Source organism: Buteo buteo, chromosome 2 (genome assembly GCF_964188355.1).
Source record: "Buteo buteo chromosome 2, bButBut1.hap1.1, whole genome shotgun sequence".
NCBI lineage: Eukaryota > Metazoa > Chordata > Aves > Accipitriformes > Accipitridae > Buteo > Buteo buteo.
This window is the reverse complement of record NC_134172.1, coordinates 63067016-63079590: the sequence shown is the minus strand read 5'-3', so window position 1 is coordinate 63079590 and position 12575 is coordinate 63067016. Positions and strand designations below refer to the sequence as shown.

At 58.9% G+C, this 12575-nt stretch overlaps 1 protein-coding gene across 6 annotated transcripts in view; it reads left to right on the top strand.

The window, feature by feature from the left end:
* EPB41L1 (erythrocyte membrane protein band 4.1 like 1) overlaps positions 1 to 12575 on the top strand; it is a 70886-nt gene that overhangs the window by 40007 nt on the left and 18304 nt on the right. For 4 of the 6 annotated variants that reach the window (XM_075058305.1, XM_075058280.1, XM_075058323.1 and 1 more), the window contains exons 4-14: positions 2909 to 3013; positions 3091 to 3133; positions 3818 to 3893; positions 4203 to 4421; positions 4527 to 4614; positions 4940 to 5092; positions 5883 to 5980; positions 6127 to 6302; positions 6701 to 6849; positions 9466 to 9657; positions 10988 to 11086. In XM_075058305.1, coding sequence (XP_074914406.1) covers positions 2909 to 3013; positions 3091 to 3133; positions 3818 to 3893; positions 4203 to 4421; positions 4527 to 4614; positions 4940 to 5092; positions 5883 to 5980; positions 6127 to 6302; positions 6701 to 6849; positions 9466 to 9657; positions 10988 to 11086 — 1398 coding nt within the window. The remainder of the gene's footprint in view (positions 1 to 2908; positions 3014 to 3090; positions 3134 to 3817; positions 3894 to 4202; positions 4422 to 4526; positions 4615 to 4939; positions 5093 to 5882; positions 5981 to 6126; positions 6303 to 6700; positions 6850 to 9465; positions 9658 to 10987; positions 11087 to 12575) is intronic. The other 2 variants (XM_075058314.1, XM_075058296.1) reach the window with 1 other exon arrangement.

Here is a 12575-nt window from a genome sequence, read left to right as displayed (position 1 = left end):
GCACCAAGGAGCGGACATGTCTCAGGCCAGGGACCCTGCCCAGCCTAGCAAGTCCCAGTGTCAGGGCTCTTCCAAGGACAGCTTTGTAGTACCTCTCTCACAGGGAAAAGGATCCGCAGAAATTGCTATTCGAGTTGAAATTTCAAAATAAGGAGAAAATCTGGAAAGACAGACCCTAGCAGAGAATTTCAGCCCAGTGAATCCAAATTTGGTAGCTACTCACAATAGAAAACAGTGTCTAAAAAGCAGAAGCTTAATAGATGGGGGATGGAGCTCAGCCTGACAATATGTGCACGACATGTCCATGCGCCAGCCTGTCTGCCAACACCTCAAGAGCACAGCGTGTTGGCTGTCCCACCTGCTAAGGCGAAAGACATGTGTGCGTGTGTTGGTGCGAAGAGGCTGACAGGCGTGGACCCTCATGGCTGCCCCAGGCGGGTTTGCGTCCATCCTCTCTGTGTTCAACTTCTCATCCCTTGCTGTCCCTTCCCATAAAGCTGGCAGGCCAGGGACCGCACGGGGAGGTGTGTTAGAGCCTGGAAGCATTGTGCATGCGTGTGTGTGTGTGCATGTGTACATAAGGGTGATGCACGTGCACATCCTTGTGGCTGCATCCTTGTGTGTGCAGGCAGGGCGGTGTGCCCAGGCAGGCGGTCCAGCACCCTGCTCTGAGTGTGTGGGCCACCCACTATTTGTGCAGCGTCCCAAGTGTGTGGTGTGGGCGTGCACGATTGCACGTGGGTGTGCGCCACGGAGTGCATTTCCCTGGTAGTGGCTGTCACTGCAGGGAGGGACAGAAGGGACTGGCACCTGCCAGTGGCTGTCTTCGCATTGGGAGATGCTGCAGGGCTGCTTCAGCTGCTGTCAGCACGGGGACCTCTCCCTTCTAGGACAGGCTGGGGGACATCCAGGATTAAATTAGGAGTTGAGGCTGGTTTTTGTGGAAGGGTCCTGTGGCCCTGCTGCAAGGGTAAAGGCAGCTGGGAGGAGAAGTACTTGCTGGGAGTGCCTGTTTCTGTCCCCAGCGTTTGCTGCTGTCTCCTGCCTGCAGGTTGGGGAAGGCAGTGCTGCTCTGACCTGTGGCATCGTCCTGGTGGAAAGGACATTTTTAAGGACTGGCAACTTTGCTTAAAAATGCAAAAGCTGAGGTTGTTCAGGAGCAGAAATCCTGGAGCCTTTGCCAGGGAGACCTTTGCACGTGCTGCTGGCGAGCGGGCAGATGGGTTTTTGTTGGCAGCAGTGTGGAGCTGCCTGCACAGAGCGGACCTGAATCTGTATGCAGGTCCTGCCTCCCCCGGTTCTTGGCTGCGCAGGACTGATGAATGTAAGGAGCATGGCCGCCTGCTCACTGTGGCTGCCTGGGACGAGTGAGGCAGCCAGCGGTGGCAGGGTCTGGCCCACGGCACAGGCATCAGGGCCTTAGATCTGCACACTCCCAACAGCCCTGCCTACTGTTACCGCTTTAGTGGTAAAATTTGTCACAAAGCTGTGGAAAGATGGGTTGTCATGAAGATGGAAGCCCTCCCACAGAAGAAAAGGAGTGGAGCACCCCAGGGACTGCAGGGGGTTCACGGGGCACAGGAGCAACTTGCGTGAGCCCTGGTGGGGTCGTCCTTCCCCTGGCTCTCCCCATAGCATTGGCCAAGCAAAAGCAGCATGCAAGCAGAAACCTGGGTTGCAGGCTCACTAGCAACTTCATGAGCAGAGCAATGCCTCTTGCTGGGCATGGGTAAGGATAAGGATGAGCTCTCTGCTGTTGCGGTGTAAAGGATGGGGTCGACTTTTAGGGAGCTGCTGCTCTGTAAAAAAGCCACCTGGGGCATAGGGGAGAGGGTTTAGTGTAGAAAGGCTGGTGCTGCATTTCTTCTTTCTTTCTCACAGGCCCCGTGGGAGTGGTTGTGCCTTGCCCACATGCTTAATTAAGGCCTAATTCAGTAAAAATCAAAAAGGGGAGTCAAACCATTCGGTGTAATACTCCGGCACATGCCATGGGTGAGCCCCTGCCTTCCAAACCCAGGTCAGCAGGAGGGAGGAGACCCAGGAAGGGTGACTGCAACTGCTAGAAAAGCTTTTCAGGGCAGGAGGAGCTCAGGGTTGCAGTTGGGGGCAGCGAGCCACTGGGGCTGTGCTGCTTGGTGCCCTGGGCTGCCGTCCTTGTGGCGTGTTGTGCAGGTGCTCCGGTAAATGGATGCCTTGGAGAGGAGAGGCAGAAGCTGCCAGGCTGGAGGGCTGTAAATAGGGGAGAAACACACATGGGAGAGGTTGTTCTTCCATCTCCATGAGCAAGCCTGGGCCTCGCTGCCACCAGTAATGAAGGGAAATTCAGGGGAACTCAAAGGACCAGATAATGAGGGTGCCCTCCATCCCTGTGCATGGCTTGGGCTCTTCATGGCTCTTATTTGTCATGCCATGCTTCGGGACCCAGCCGCCACCAGCACCAGCAGGGAGGGTGTTGGGAAGGAGCTTGTCCCATGGGCAGCGCGGGCTGTCACAAGCTCTGCAGCGTATTTGTCCCAGTTTGGCTGGTCTGGAGTGGAGGTGCCTGGGCTGGCTGGACCCCTCTCTGGTTTGGCATCACTCTTCTGGTGTGATGGGGGATGAGCTGGGTGGGCACCAGGTCCTCCCTGGACCATGGGACCTGCTGCCTGCACTGCACTGGCTGGGCTTGATCATGCCTCGTACCTGCAGCTCAGGGACTGCCTGCGTGTCCCCAGAGTGGTGCTGCTGGGTGAGGGGGCTGCTCTCAAAGGCAGCCCAGCACCTTTTGGTGGTCACTTGGAGGGCCAGGGATGCCCTTGACCCTCCCCAGTGCTCCCTACCTGCACCCAGCAGGTGCTGCCTGCACCTGCCAGATCTCCAGGAGCACAAGGAAGCCGACTCACCATCAGTCTCTCCATGTCTCCGACAGAAGCACGCCCGAGGCCAGGTCCTCTTTGACATGGTGTGCGAGCATCTCAACCTCCTGGAGAAGGACTACTTCGGCCTCACCTTCTGTGACTCAGACAGCCAGAAGGTGAGCGCAGGGGGTCCCTCTGTGGCCGTTCCCTGCATGGTGGGGGGCCCCCCTGACCTGCTGTCTCCTTGTTGCAGAACTGGCTGGACCCCTCCAAGGAGATCAAGAAGCAGATCCGCAGTAAGTGCCCAGGGAAGGTCCATCCTTCCCAGCCCTGGGGCATCCTGCGGGGCTGCTGGATGGCTCGGCTGTGGCTGTCCTCCAGTGGGTCCCCTCACCACCTGCCCTGGAGGGGACCTTTGGCAGCTGGCCTGGGGACAGTGATGCTGTTGCTTGTTCAGCTGCCTGTTACCCATTGCTCCTCCTGTCATAACAGGCGTGGGGGGCAAAGGACCCCATCTGTGCCACCAGAGAGCTGGCTGAGACCTGGTCCCTCTCTGAGCGCCATCCCCACCTGACCTGAGCAGGGAGGACAGGGATGGGAAAAAGAGTGGGGGGCTTGCTGGGACAGGTCCTGGGGTGCCTTTGCCCATCATGTTGCCTTGCTGGGGCAGCAGAAGGGCTGTTGCCCAAATTGTCACCTTCTGGGACATTTGAGGCTTTTGCTGTGACGTTGGTAGTCATGCTGAGCTGATGGCCTCTGAAGTTGTGATGCTTTTCTCTCCCCAGGGGTTCGGGGAGAATTAACCAAATCATGCTGGTGTCCTGATGGCTGTTCTCACAACAGCTTCTGGAGCTCCTTTGTCCCTGCCCTGTGCTGGGCTTGGGGAGAGTAGTGGGACCCTAAGTGGATGCCTGGATGCTCCTGCATGCCTGCACGCAGCCAGCGTGGATGCTGCCCTTACTGCTCTCTCCCCTCCCTAGGTGGGCCCTGGAACTTTGCCTTCACTGTGAAGTTTTACCCTCCAGACCCTGCCCAGCTCACGGAGGACATCACAAGGTGAGGACCACCTCTCCATGGGCACAGCTGCCAGGGCTGCTCCCAGGGGATCGGCTGGGAGCTTGTGGAGGGATGGGGCTCAGGCAGGATGTGGGCAGCTGGAGGATGTCTGCGGGCTCACTGCCCTCCCGCTGCATGTGGCATGTCTAAATCATGCAGAGTGGGGCCAGGAAGGTGGCTGTGGGAGGTGGCGGCCCCCACAGATTGGAGTGCAAGGTGGGGTGCATGCTACCGCTTCCCGGGGACCCCCAGCCTGCTCTGGAGGGCACGCACCTCCACCCCACTCTCACCCTCTACCCCCTCCTGCAGATACTACTTGTGCCTGCAGCTCCGTGCGGACATCATCACGGGGCGCCTGCCTTGCTCCTTTGTCACGCATGCCCTGCTGGGCTCCTACGCCGTGCAGGCTGAGCTGGGTGACTACGATGCCGAGGAACACATAGGCAACTACGTCAGCGAGCTCCGCTTTGCCCCCAACCAGACACGGGAGCTGGAGGAGCGCATCATGGAGTTGCACAAGACCTACCGGTGAGCCCCAGGAGAGGACAGGCTGGTGGCGAGGAAGGCACCAGACAGCTGGCTTACACCCAATGAGATGCCCAGCCACATGTCCCCCTCTCTGTCTCCTTGCAGGGGAATGACCCCCGGGGAAGCGGAGATCCACTTCCTGGAGAACGCCAAGAAGCTCTCCATGTATGGGGTGGACCTGCACCACGCCAAGGTATGGGGCCGTGGGGCTGCCAGAGTGATGGGCAGTGCCACCCCATCCTGCCCTGCTGCCTGCACACCCTTCCCTGCCCAGCCCCTTCCTCCCACCATGAAGGTTCAACAAGGACACGGTCCTCGGCAGCCAGCTCTGGGTGGCCCTGCGTTGGACCAGAGGACCTTCAGAGATCCAACCTCAACCAGTCTGTGATTCAGTGACCTCTCTGTCAGCTGGTCCCCCGTAGCAGAGCACAGAGCAGGAGGGAGCACGGCACTGCTGGCTGGACTGGTTCTTTCTGGGCAGCTGAGCAGTCTCCTCCTGTCCCTCTTGCCTCCTCCAGGACTCGGAGGGCATTGACATCATGCTGGGCGTCTGCGCCAACGGCCTCCTCATCTACAGGGACCGGCTGAGGATCAACCGCTTCGCCTGGCCCAAGATCCTAAAAATTTCCTACAAGAGGAGCAACTTCTACATCAAGATCCGCCCGGGTGAGGTGGGTGCCATGCGCCAGTGCGGCCTCAGGGCACGGCAGGGTGCCTGCTCTGCTGGACTGGGGCTGCCTGGCAGGGAAGTCGTCACCTAGCTCCAGCCTCTGCCCCAAGGGTCCCAAGTTAATGACCACACTGGCCAAGAGAGCGCATCTCCTGTGACATATGGAGGCTTTCAGCAAGTGCTTTCTTGTTTGTGCTCTCATTTTCTCACTGGCAGAGTGACTTCAGCAGGCTGAGGGCACGCCAGGCTCCTTCCCCCACTAGCCAGATGCCATGACCCCACTGGCGCAGGGAGGTTGCCCAGAAAGGGGGGTTGAAGGCCATTTTTGATGTGTCTTCCATGCTTCACAAAAAAACCATCAGGAGGCTTTTTTGTTTGTTTTCCGACTTTATTTTCACTCTTTTCACTTTTATGTGCACTGATGGGAGAATGCATTTCCACCCACATTTTCCAGCAGGCAGGAGGGCAAGGACAGTGCATCTAAAATGGAGAGTGATGCCCTCTTGCCAAAACAAGCTGTAAAAGGTTTTTGTTTCCTTAGGGAATTTATCTTGCACTGAAAACCCATTTACAGTTGAGGAAAGTGCTTAGGCCAAAAATGTGGGGGCATGATCCCACCACCCAGTGGGACTGGGCATGGACCTTTCCACCACTGCATTGAAGAAGACTTTTTTTTGCATTGTCATGGCTCCTGCCAGGGGAACCTGGGCACCTTGGCAAGGCAGGTCCCATCCCATCATGTCCTCTAGGGCAGGATCTGCCTGTAACGGCGTGTCTCTGTCTCCCCCAAGTATGAACAGTTTGAGAGCACCATTGGCTTCAAGCTGCCCAACCATCGCTCTGCCAAGCGTCTTTGGAAGGTCTGCATAGAGCATCACACCTTCTTCAGGTGAGGAGACCTTCTCCAGACCTCCAGGCCTCCCTTCTTGGAGGCAGACATGCTACTGCCTCTGCCGCAGTGGGTACACATGGGGGACAACGCCAGGGGGGCACGGCTGGGGCTTGCTGACAGCACTCTACCTGTCTCGCCCCTAGGCTAGTGTCCCCGGAGCCACCCCCCAAGGGCTTCCTGGTGATGGGCTCCAAGTTTCGCTACAGCGGGCGGACGCAGGCGCAGACACGGCAGGCCAGCGCCCTCATCGACCGCCCGGCTCCCTTCTTCGAGCGCTCCTCAAGCAAACGGTACACCATGTCTCGCAGCCTTGACGGAGGTATGCCCCAAATTGGGGAGGGGGAGGGAGATTGGTCCGCTGGCGGGAGCAAGGGGAGTGCTGTTCGGCTCGGCTCTGCGAACCCACTTGGCAGGGCTACAGCAGCCATCGGGCTTCCTTCTGGAGGCTGTCCCCAACTGCATCCCCATGGCAGAGGGGTCTGTCCCCACCCCAAGCGATAGCTCAGGCTGCGCATGAGCAGGGGGACGTGGCAGGGCTGGGGTTGGGCAGCGTGGGGACAGGGCTCCCCCATCTCCCTGTGCTCTGGGACCCCTGGGGCCACCAGGAAGCGGCTCCTCAGCCTCCAGGTCTGAGCTGGCAGGGTGTGGGGCAGGGGCTGGGGGACTGGGGCTGGGGGTGGCAGGGCTGGGGTGACCCAGGCTCTCCCCCATGGGCAGAGTTCTCGCGCCCAGCCTCCGTCAGCGAAAACCACGACGCTGGGGCGGAGGGTGAGAAGCGAGATGAGGACGGTGAGTTTGGCAGCAGGAGACGGTCCGAGACGGAGGACGAGGAGGTGACCACCCCAACGAAAATAAAGGAGCTGAAGGTACAGACGAAGCGGGCAGAGGAGGGTGGAGGTGGAGGGGTAGGCTGGCTCACACCTGGAGAGGGCAGGCAGGGGACTGGGCACAGGCAGCAGGGCTGGGCTGCAGGCAGGAAGGGTCACCTCGGGGCATGGTCCCCTGCAGCCCTTTCTCCGCCAGCTGTGCCCCAGGCTGGTGGGACCCTTGGGACATGGCTCTTGGCCTCACTGGTGGAAATGGGGCTGTCACAGGGGCTTGGCTCAACTCTGATTCCCCAGCGCCCACCAGGCGGTCTTAAGGCTTGTCCCCAGGCAGGGCTGGACCTGGGAACAGCTCTGCTCCGGGACAGGGATGGGGATGGGGACAGGCCAGGCACACCAGTGCCCACTCATGTCTGCCACTGCCCAGACACAGCCCACCCACTCCCTGTCCCACCCCCTGGGCTGGCCCAGGGACACCCCAGCCCATTTCAGCCGCACTCTGCGAGGGGAGGGGGGGTCCAGTCCTTCTGCACTCTACCAGCCCACCAATTTAACTGTGATGTTTGTGACAAGTTCCCTCGACTGACCCTGCTGGTTACTTTTAACCCTCTCTTTGCTGCCAGCCGGAGCACGAAACAACCCCCAGGCACAAGCAGGAGGTATTCTCTCTCTGGAGTATCTTAGTCCTCATTGGTGCATCATATTGTCCATCCTTTCCAAAGCAACACTGTGTGTCACCCTATTTACTGGAATACAAGATGCACCGGGGCGGGGGGTTGGATACTAGAGAAGCCCAATGAGCAGACAGCTGGGGATCTGCCCTAGCATGCACACGGCATCTTCTATCCCACTAAGTAAGGTAGTCCTAATCATACGTGTGAGCAAGAGCCCTCCCAAGGTGCAACGGCCGGGCCCCCACGCCAAGTCCTTGGCCCGTTGGGAAGACCTGGCTTCTGCTCGTGTTGCTGACTCCGCCATGTCCTCGCCTCGTGTCTACTCTCTGTCCAGCCCTGCGTCCCTAGCTCACCCGTGCAGGCTGGTCCCATCGCTCCCGCTGGCGCCCCGACCCGTGCTCTGCTTTTGCCTAACCTGACCTGCCTCCGTCACCTGCCCTGCCCGGCGGCTCTGCTCTCCTGCAGCCCCCCTGCTCCCGCAGCATGGCTCCTCTCCACGGAGAGCCGGGCTGGAGCTCCTCGCAGCACTGCAGCTGCTGTCCCACCCTGCTGGGGGCAAATAAGTCTCTGAGCTGCCTTCAGCGCTTGCACAGCTGCCTGCGAGGGCAGGCACTGGCACCCACCCCCTGTGCCAGAGGGCAGCTGCCTGCATCTGCCCAGCCTGAGAGGGGGCTGTCACAGAGAGGGGCTGTCACAGATGGCTCTGCCATCCCCTGCACAAACTCCTGTGTCTGCGGTGGCCCCCCATTGGGAACAATTCATCCCAGCCTAAAATCCACGGCTGCTCCCTGGGGGTTTCCCCTCTGCTCGCAGCAGGATGTAGATCCTCGCTGGAGCTGTCGATGGGGGCAAACACGGCCAGGCAATGGGGTTTGCTGTGCTGGCACCACCCAGCCCTCACCGTCCCACTCGGCAACGCAGGGCAGACCCCGCCGGGGCGGTGGTCCCGGTCCCTCCCCTGCCCACCTCATTGCTTGCCCCACTGCATGTGCATGTGCTGCTGACCTGGCCCCCAGCACACCCCGAGCCCAGAGGTGGGCAAACCGTGAAGCACTTCTCCATGGCTCAGACATGCGGGTCCATGGGGGGAGTTTTTTCATGAGTTACAGTGAGCCTTCAGGATCTGGAAAATTTGATAGGGTTTTTTGTGGGACTCTTTTGGGTCTCTGGGTTGTCGCTGAGGAGAAATACCTGGGAGGTATTTTAGGTGACTCCTTTCGAACCTCAAAAGAGGTTTGAGCTTGAGTTTGAAGCAGAAGCCAGGGTTCTTGCTCTTGCTCTGAGCCAGTTTGTCCACCTCTGTGGCAGGACGAGGGGAGCCACCCTGGTACCTGTACCGTCACAAAACGATGCTCTAACGCCTAAACCCCACCTTGCACTTGAGCGCTCTGAGCTGTCCTCTCTCCACAGCAGGCCAGACCCCACCCCAGGCTGCCGTTGGGCCCAGGCTGGTCCATGGTGATCCAGGCTGGGATCCATGCTGACATCTCTGACCAGCCCTTGACCTCCTGCCCTTTGGCAGAAGCCCACTTTGAAGGAGCTCCATTGGAAACACCGGTTTCCTGCCCTGCTAGGACAGAGGCCCAGGCTCCCTTTGTGCCTGGCAGGAGAGAGCAGCAGAGGAGGCTGCTGGTATTTCAATAAAGCCCTATCCCTTTCTGATCCCAAGGGAGAGCCCACTCTCTCCCTCCAGGTGGTTTAGCTTGTCCTCAACGGGCTGTGCTGGAGGTGCCAAAGGGGCATGCTTTGCCCTTCATGGAGGAAAGCCTGCCATGTGCGTTTGGCCACATGCTGCCTTTTTGCTGCTCCCTGCAATGGTCTTAGTGAGAACTGCAGACCAGGGTGCTCTGACACGCTGTTCATTTGGCTCTTGAGACCCTAAAGTCAAGCCCAGTGTGAAGCGAATCCTCCCAGTGTCCCTGATCATCTCTTTTGCATTGGCTGGTGCTTTAATCATAGTTATCTTCCTCTCTCCTTCCCCAAGTTTTTAGACAAGCCAGAAGATGTTTTGCTGAAGCATCAGGCCAGCATCAATGAGCTGAAACGGACCCTGAAGGAGCCCAACAGCAAGCTGGTTCACAGGGACCGGGACAGGAGGCTGCCTTCCTCACCAGCCTCTTCCTCACCCAAGCATGAGGATGAAACACCAAAGGGAACCCCAGAAAAGGCCAGCGAGGTTTGTTCTGCTGCTTCTCTTATGGAGGGGATCAGGTTGTTCATGGGGAAGTGTTCCTCACCTGTTGGGCTCTGGGTCTCTGCCTCCTGCACTACCCTGGGGGAGCATGGTGGAAATTATGTGTTGGGGACACGGGATGGAGGAAGGGGACCTTTGGCCAGGCCATTGTCTCTAAGTTTTGTAACGAGCTAACCATTTTCACACTGTTGGTAGTGATCTCCCCTTGTGCCCAGGCACTGCATGGGGTTGAACTTCTCATCCTTCTCTGGAGGGCTGTGTTTTGGGGGTACCTGAGAGTTGGGCTGTGGCTTTGTTGGTCCATGAGATGGGGCTTTCCTCATGCCTCGTACCAGCAGGGCTGCTGCGTGGCAGTGCCCACTGCAGCTCTTGCCCAAGCGGTGTCCTCAGCAGACCAGGACCAGGCACCTGTGCAAAGGTGCCCCATGGTGCTCTCAGCAGCTGGGACTTGGGTGGTGGGAGTAGGAAGAGGGGTGAGCGGTGCCGCACTGGCATCCTGCACGCATGTCCTCCTCTCCTGGCATTTTGCCTGCTGGCTCTGCAGTGGGACCACAAGTGTGAAAGGAAGGCTCCTGGAGAGTTGGAATTGGGGGTGCCAGGGCATGCAGAGCACCTGGTGCTGCATGAGGGGCGCAGATGTGGCACAGCTGGGTGCTCTGTGGCACTGTGTTCCTGGTTGCCAGCCTGGAAGCCCTCTCCCTGCCAGGGACCCTCCCTGCTTGCTCTCCCTTCCGCAGTGTTCTCTCCCCCATGGGGGCTCTGGAGCCAGTCCTGTGCCTGCTCCAGTAGGCATGGCTCCAGGCAGGGTGGATGCCACACGCAGGGCCCATTTTGCCCTGGCTCCCTCCCAGGACAGTCTTGCAGAGCAAGTGAGGGGATATGGGGCTGGGCTGCGAGGAGGGCATGGGGTGCTGCGGGGCAGCTGGGCCAAGGGCTCTCTGTGGGGGATTCGTGATGTGCACATGCGCGTGTTGGTCCCCAGCACTGACCAGAGACCTGGGGCTGCAGGGTGACCCGGGCAGAGGTGAGCTCACAGCCCCTCATCAAAGCACTGAGCTGGGAAGAGGAAGGAGGGACTTCACCCCACATCACTTTTACAAGCAAATATATAAAGTGCAGAGATGTAAATGGAGCATCTAGAGCTGGCATAGCTGTGACCTCTGTTCATCCGTCCATCTACTCATCCACCCACCTGCCCACCATTTGTTCCTTCATTCCTTCTCATGTGCTCTCTCTCTCTCTCTCTCTCTGTCTTTCTGTCTGTCTCTCTCTCTCTTTCCCCATGGGTGCTGGGGTTTCCATGCTGGCACAGACAATGGAAGAGGACACCCCAGACGATTTTACATCTGAGCACGGAGCTTCCCTAAGCATGGAGTCTTTCACGCAGAAAAGCCTTGTCTCCTCTCCTGAGGTTGTCACCATCCTCCTTCTCTCCCCACCCCTCGCTCTCACAGTTTGCCCCCACCATGGGGCCCTCCAGCCTGCCAAGATGGCTTCTGCCCTCTGAGCAGAGCTTGAGCTGTTTGCTGGCCCCCCCAGGGTGGCTCCCCTCTCCAGTGATGGGCAGGATCCCTTGCCAGGACAGGGCTGTTGGTGAAATCTGCTCCCCTGACTGTTTCTTCTGGGCTGTGAGACAGGGTCCTGGGAGAGACCTTCCAGTGGAGCCCTGCTGTGCACCCCCAGGGCTGGCTGTGCTCTGGGTGAGGGGGCCATGCTGGAGACCAGTGCTGGGGGTCCTGAGGCAGTGCTGACTCTATGGCACAGGCACTCTGCAGGTGTCCGCTCCAGGTGCAAGCAGGCAGGCAGCTAGAAGCTGTCTTTAGCAGTCCCTCGTGCTTTCCTTTCACTTTGGCTATGGTTACAGTTCCCCAGGCCCAGACACCCTGAAATAGGGCATATCTGGAGGCATCAGAAATGTTGAACTATGCCTGTGCAAAGCAGGGTCATGCTGCTTTTGATGTCCTTGTGCAGTACCCACAGGTGAGGAACATGGGCTCTCAGCACTGCTTGCATGCAGTTTTTATCTCACGTGATGGTGGTTGTTTCCCAGGACAGCCAAGAGAACATACCACTGAGCAGAAGAAAACTGGTCTTTGAGACTTGATTCTGGTGTGGTTGGACCCAGCCATGCTCCACTGTGCTGCCCAGTGGTGCTGGGGTGCACATCCTGCCTGAGGACCCCCAGGGAAGACAGCGGAGCAGGAGCAGCAGCAGCATCGGGCAGGGGAGCAGACAAGGCAGGGGCAGGGGTGACGCTGGTCCCGCTCTTGCCTCTTTAGCACAGAAGCTGCCAGCGTCGGTGGGCTGTGCTCTACCAGCACAGCTGGAGCCTGAACCTGGGCTGGCTGGAGCACGCATCCCCAGGAGGTAGTCTGGGTGTGAGTGAGGGCTTGGGCACAGCCTTGGGCTTCAACAAGGGTACAGGCATCTTCAGTGAAGCTTGGGCTCTGCAGCAGCATCTTCTGGTCCACGCTGGGACCCCCTACATGCCAGTATTTAAGAGCTGGTGGACAGAAACGGCAGAAGTGAGGTGCACACACATCTCTTGATTCAGAGTGTCTTCCCCTCCACTGTCCGGAGACCCTTGGGGTGCCAGGGGTGTGCTGGGGTGCCGATGCTGAGGTGGCCTCACTGGTGATTTCTCCCCAGGCATTAGTGGCTGAGACTCAGCAGCTGATATGTAAGAATTTGTCCTCTCCTGGCGTTTGGTTGCCATGAGGAGTTTGTGGCCCCAAGAGGGTGATGACATGAGGACAGCACATCTGTGGAGCTTGGAGCTCTCATCACACTCAGCCAGAAAGTCACTCAGTGCTGAGGCTGGATTATCTGTCATCCCCAGCTAGATGCATCTCCACCGTCCCCTCCATCCCTCAGTCCTCACTCCTGGAGGACCGGAATGC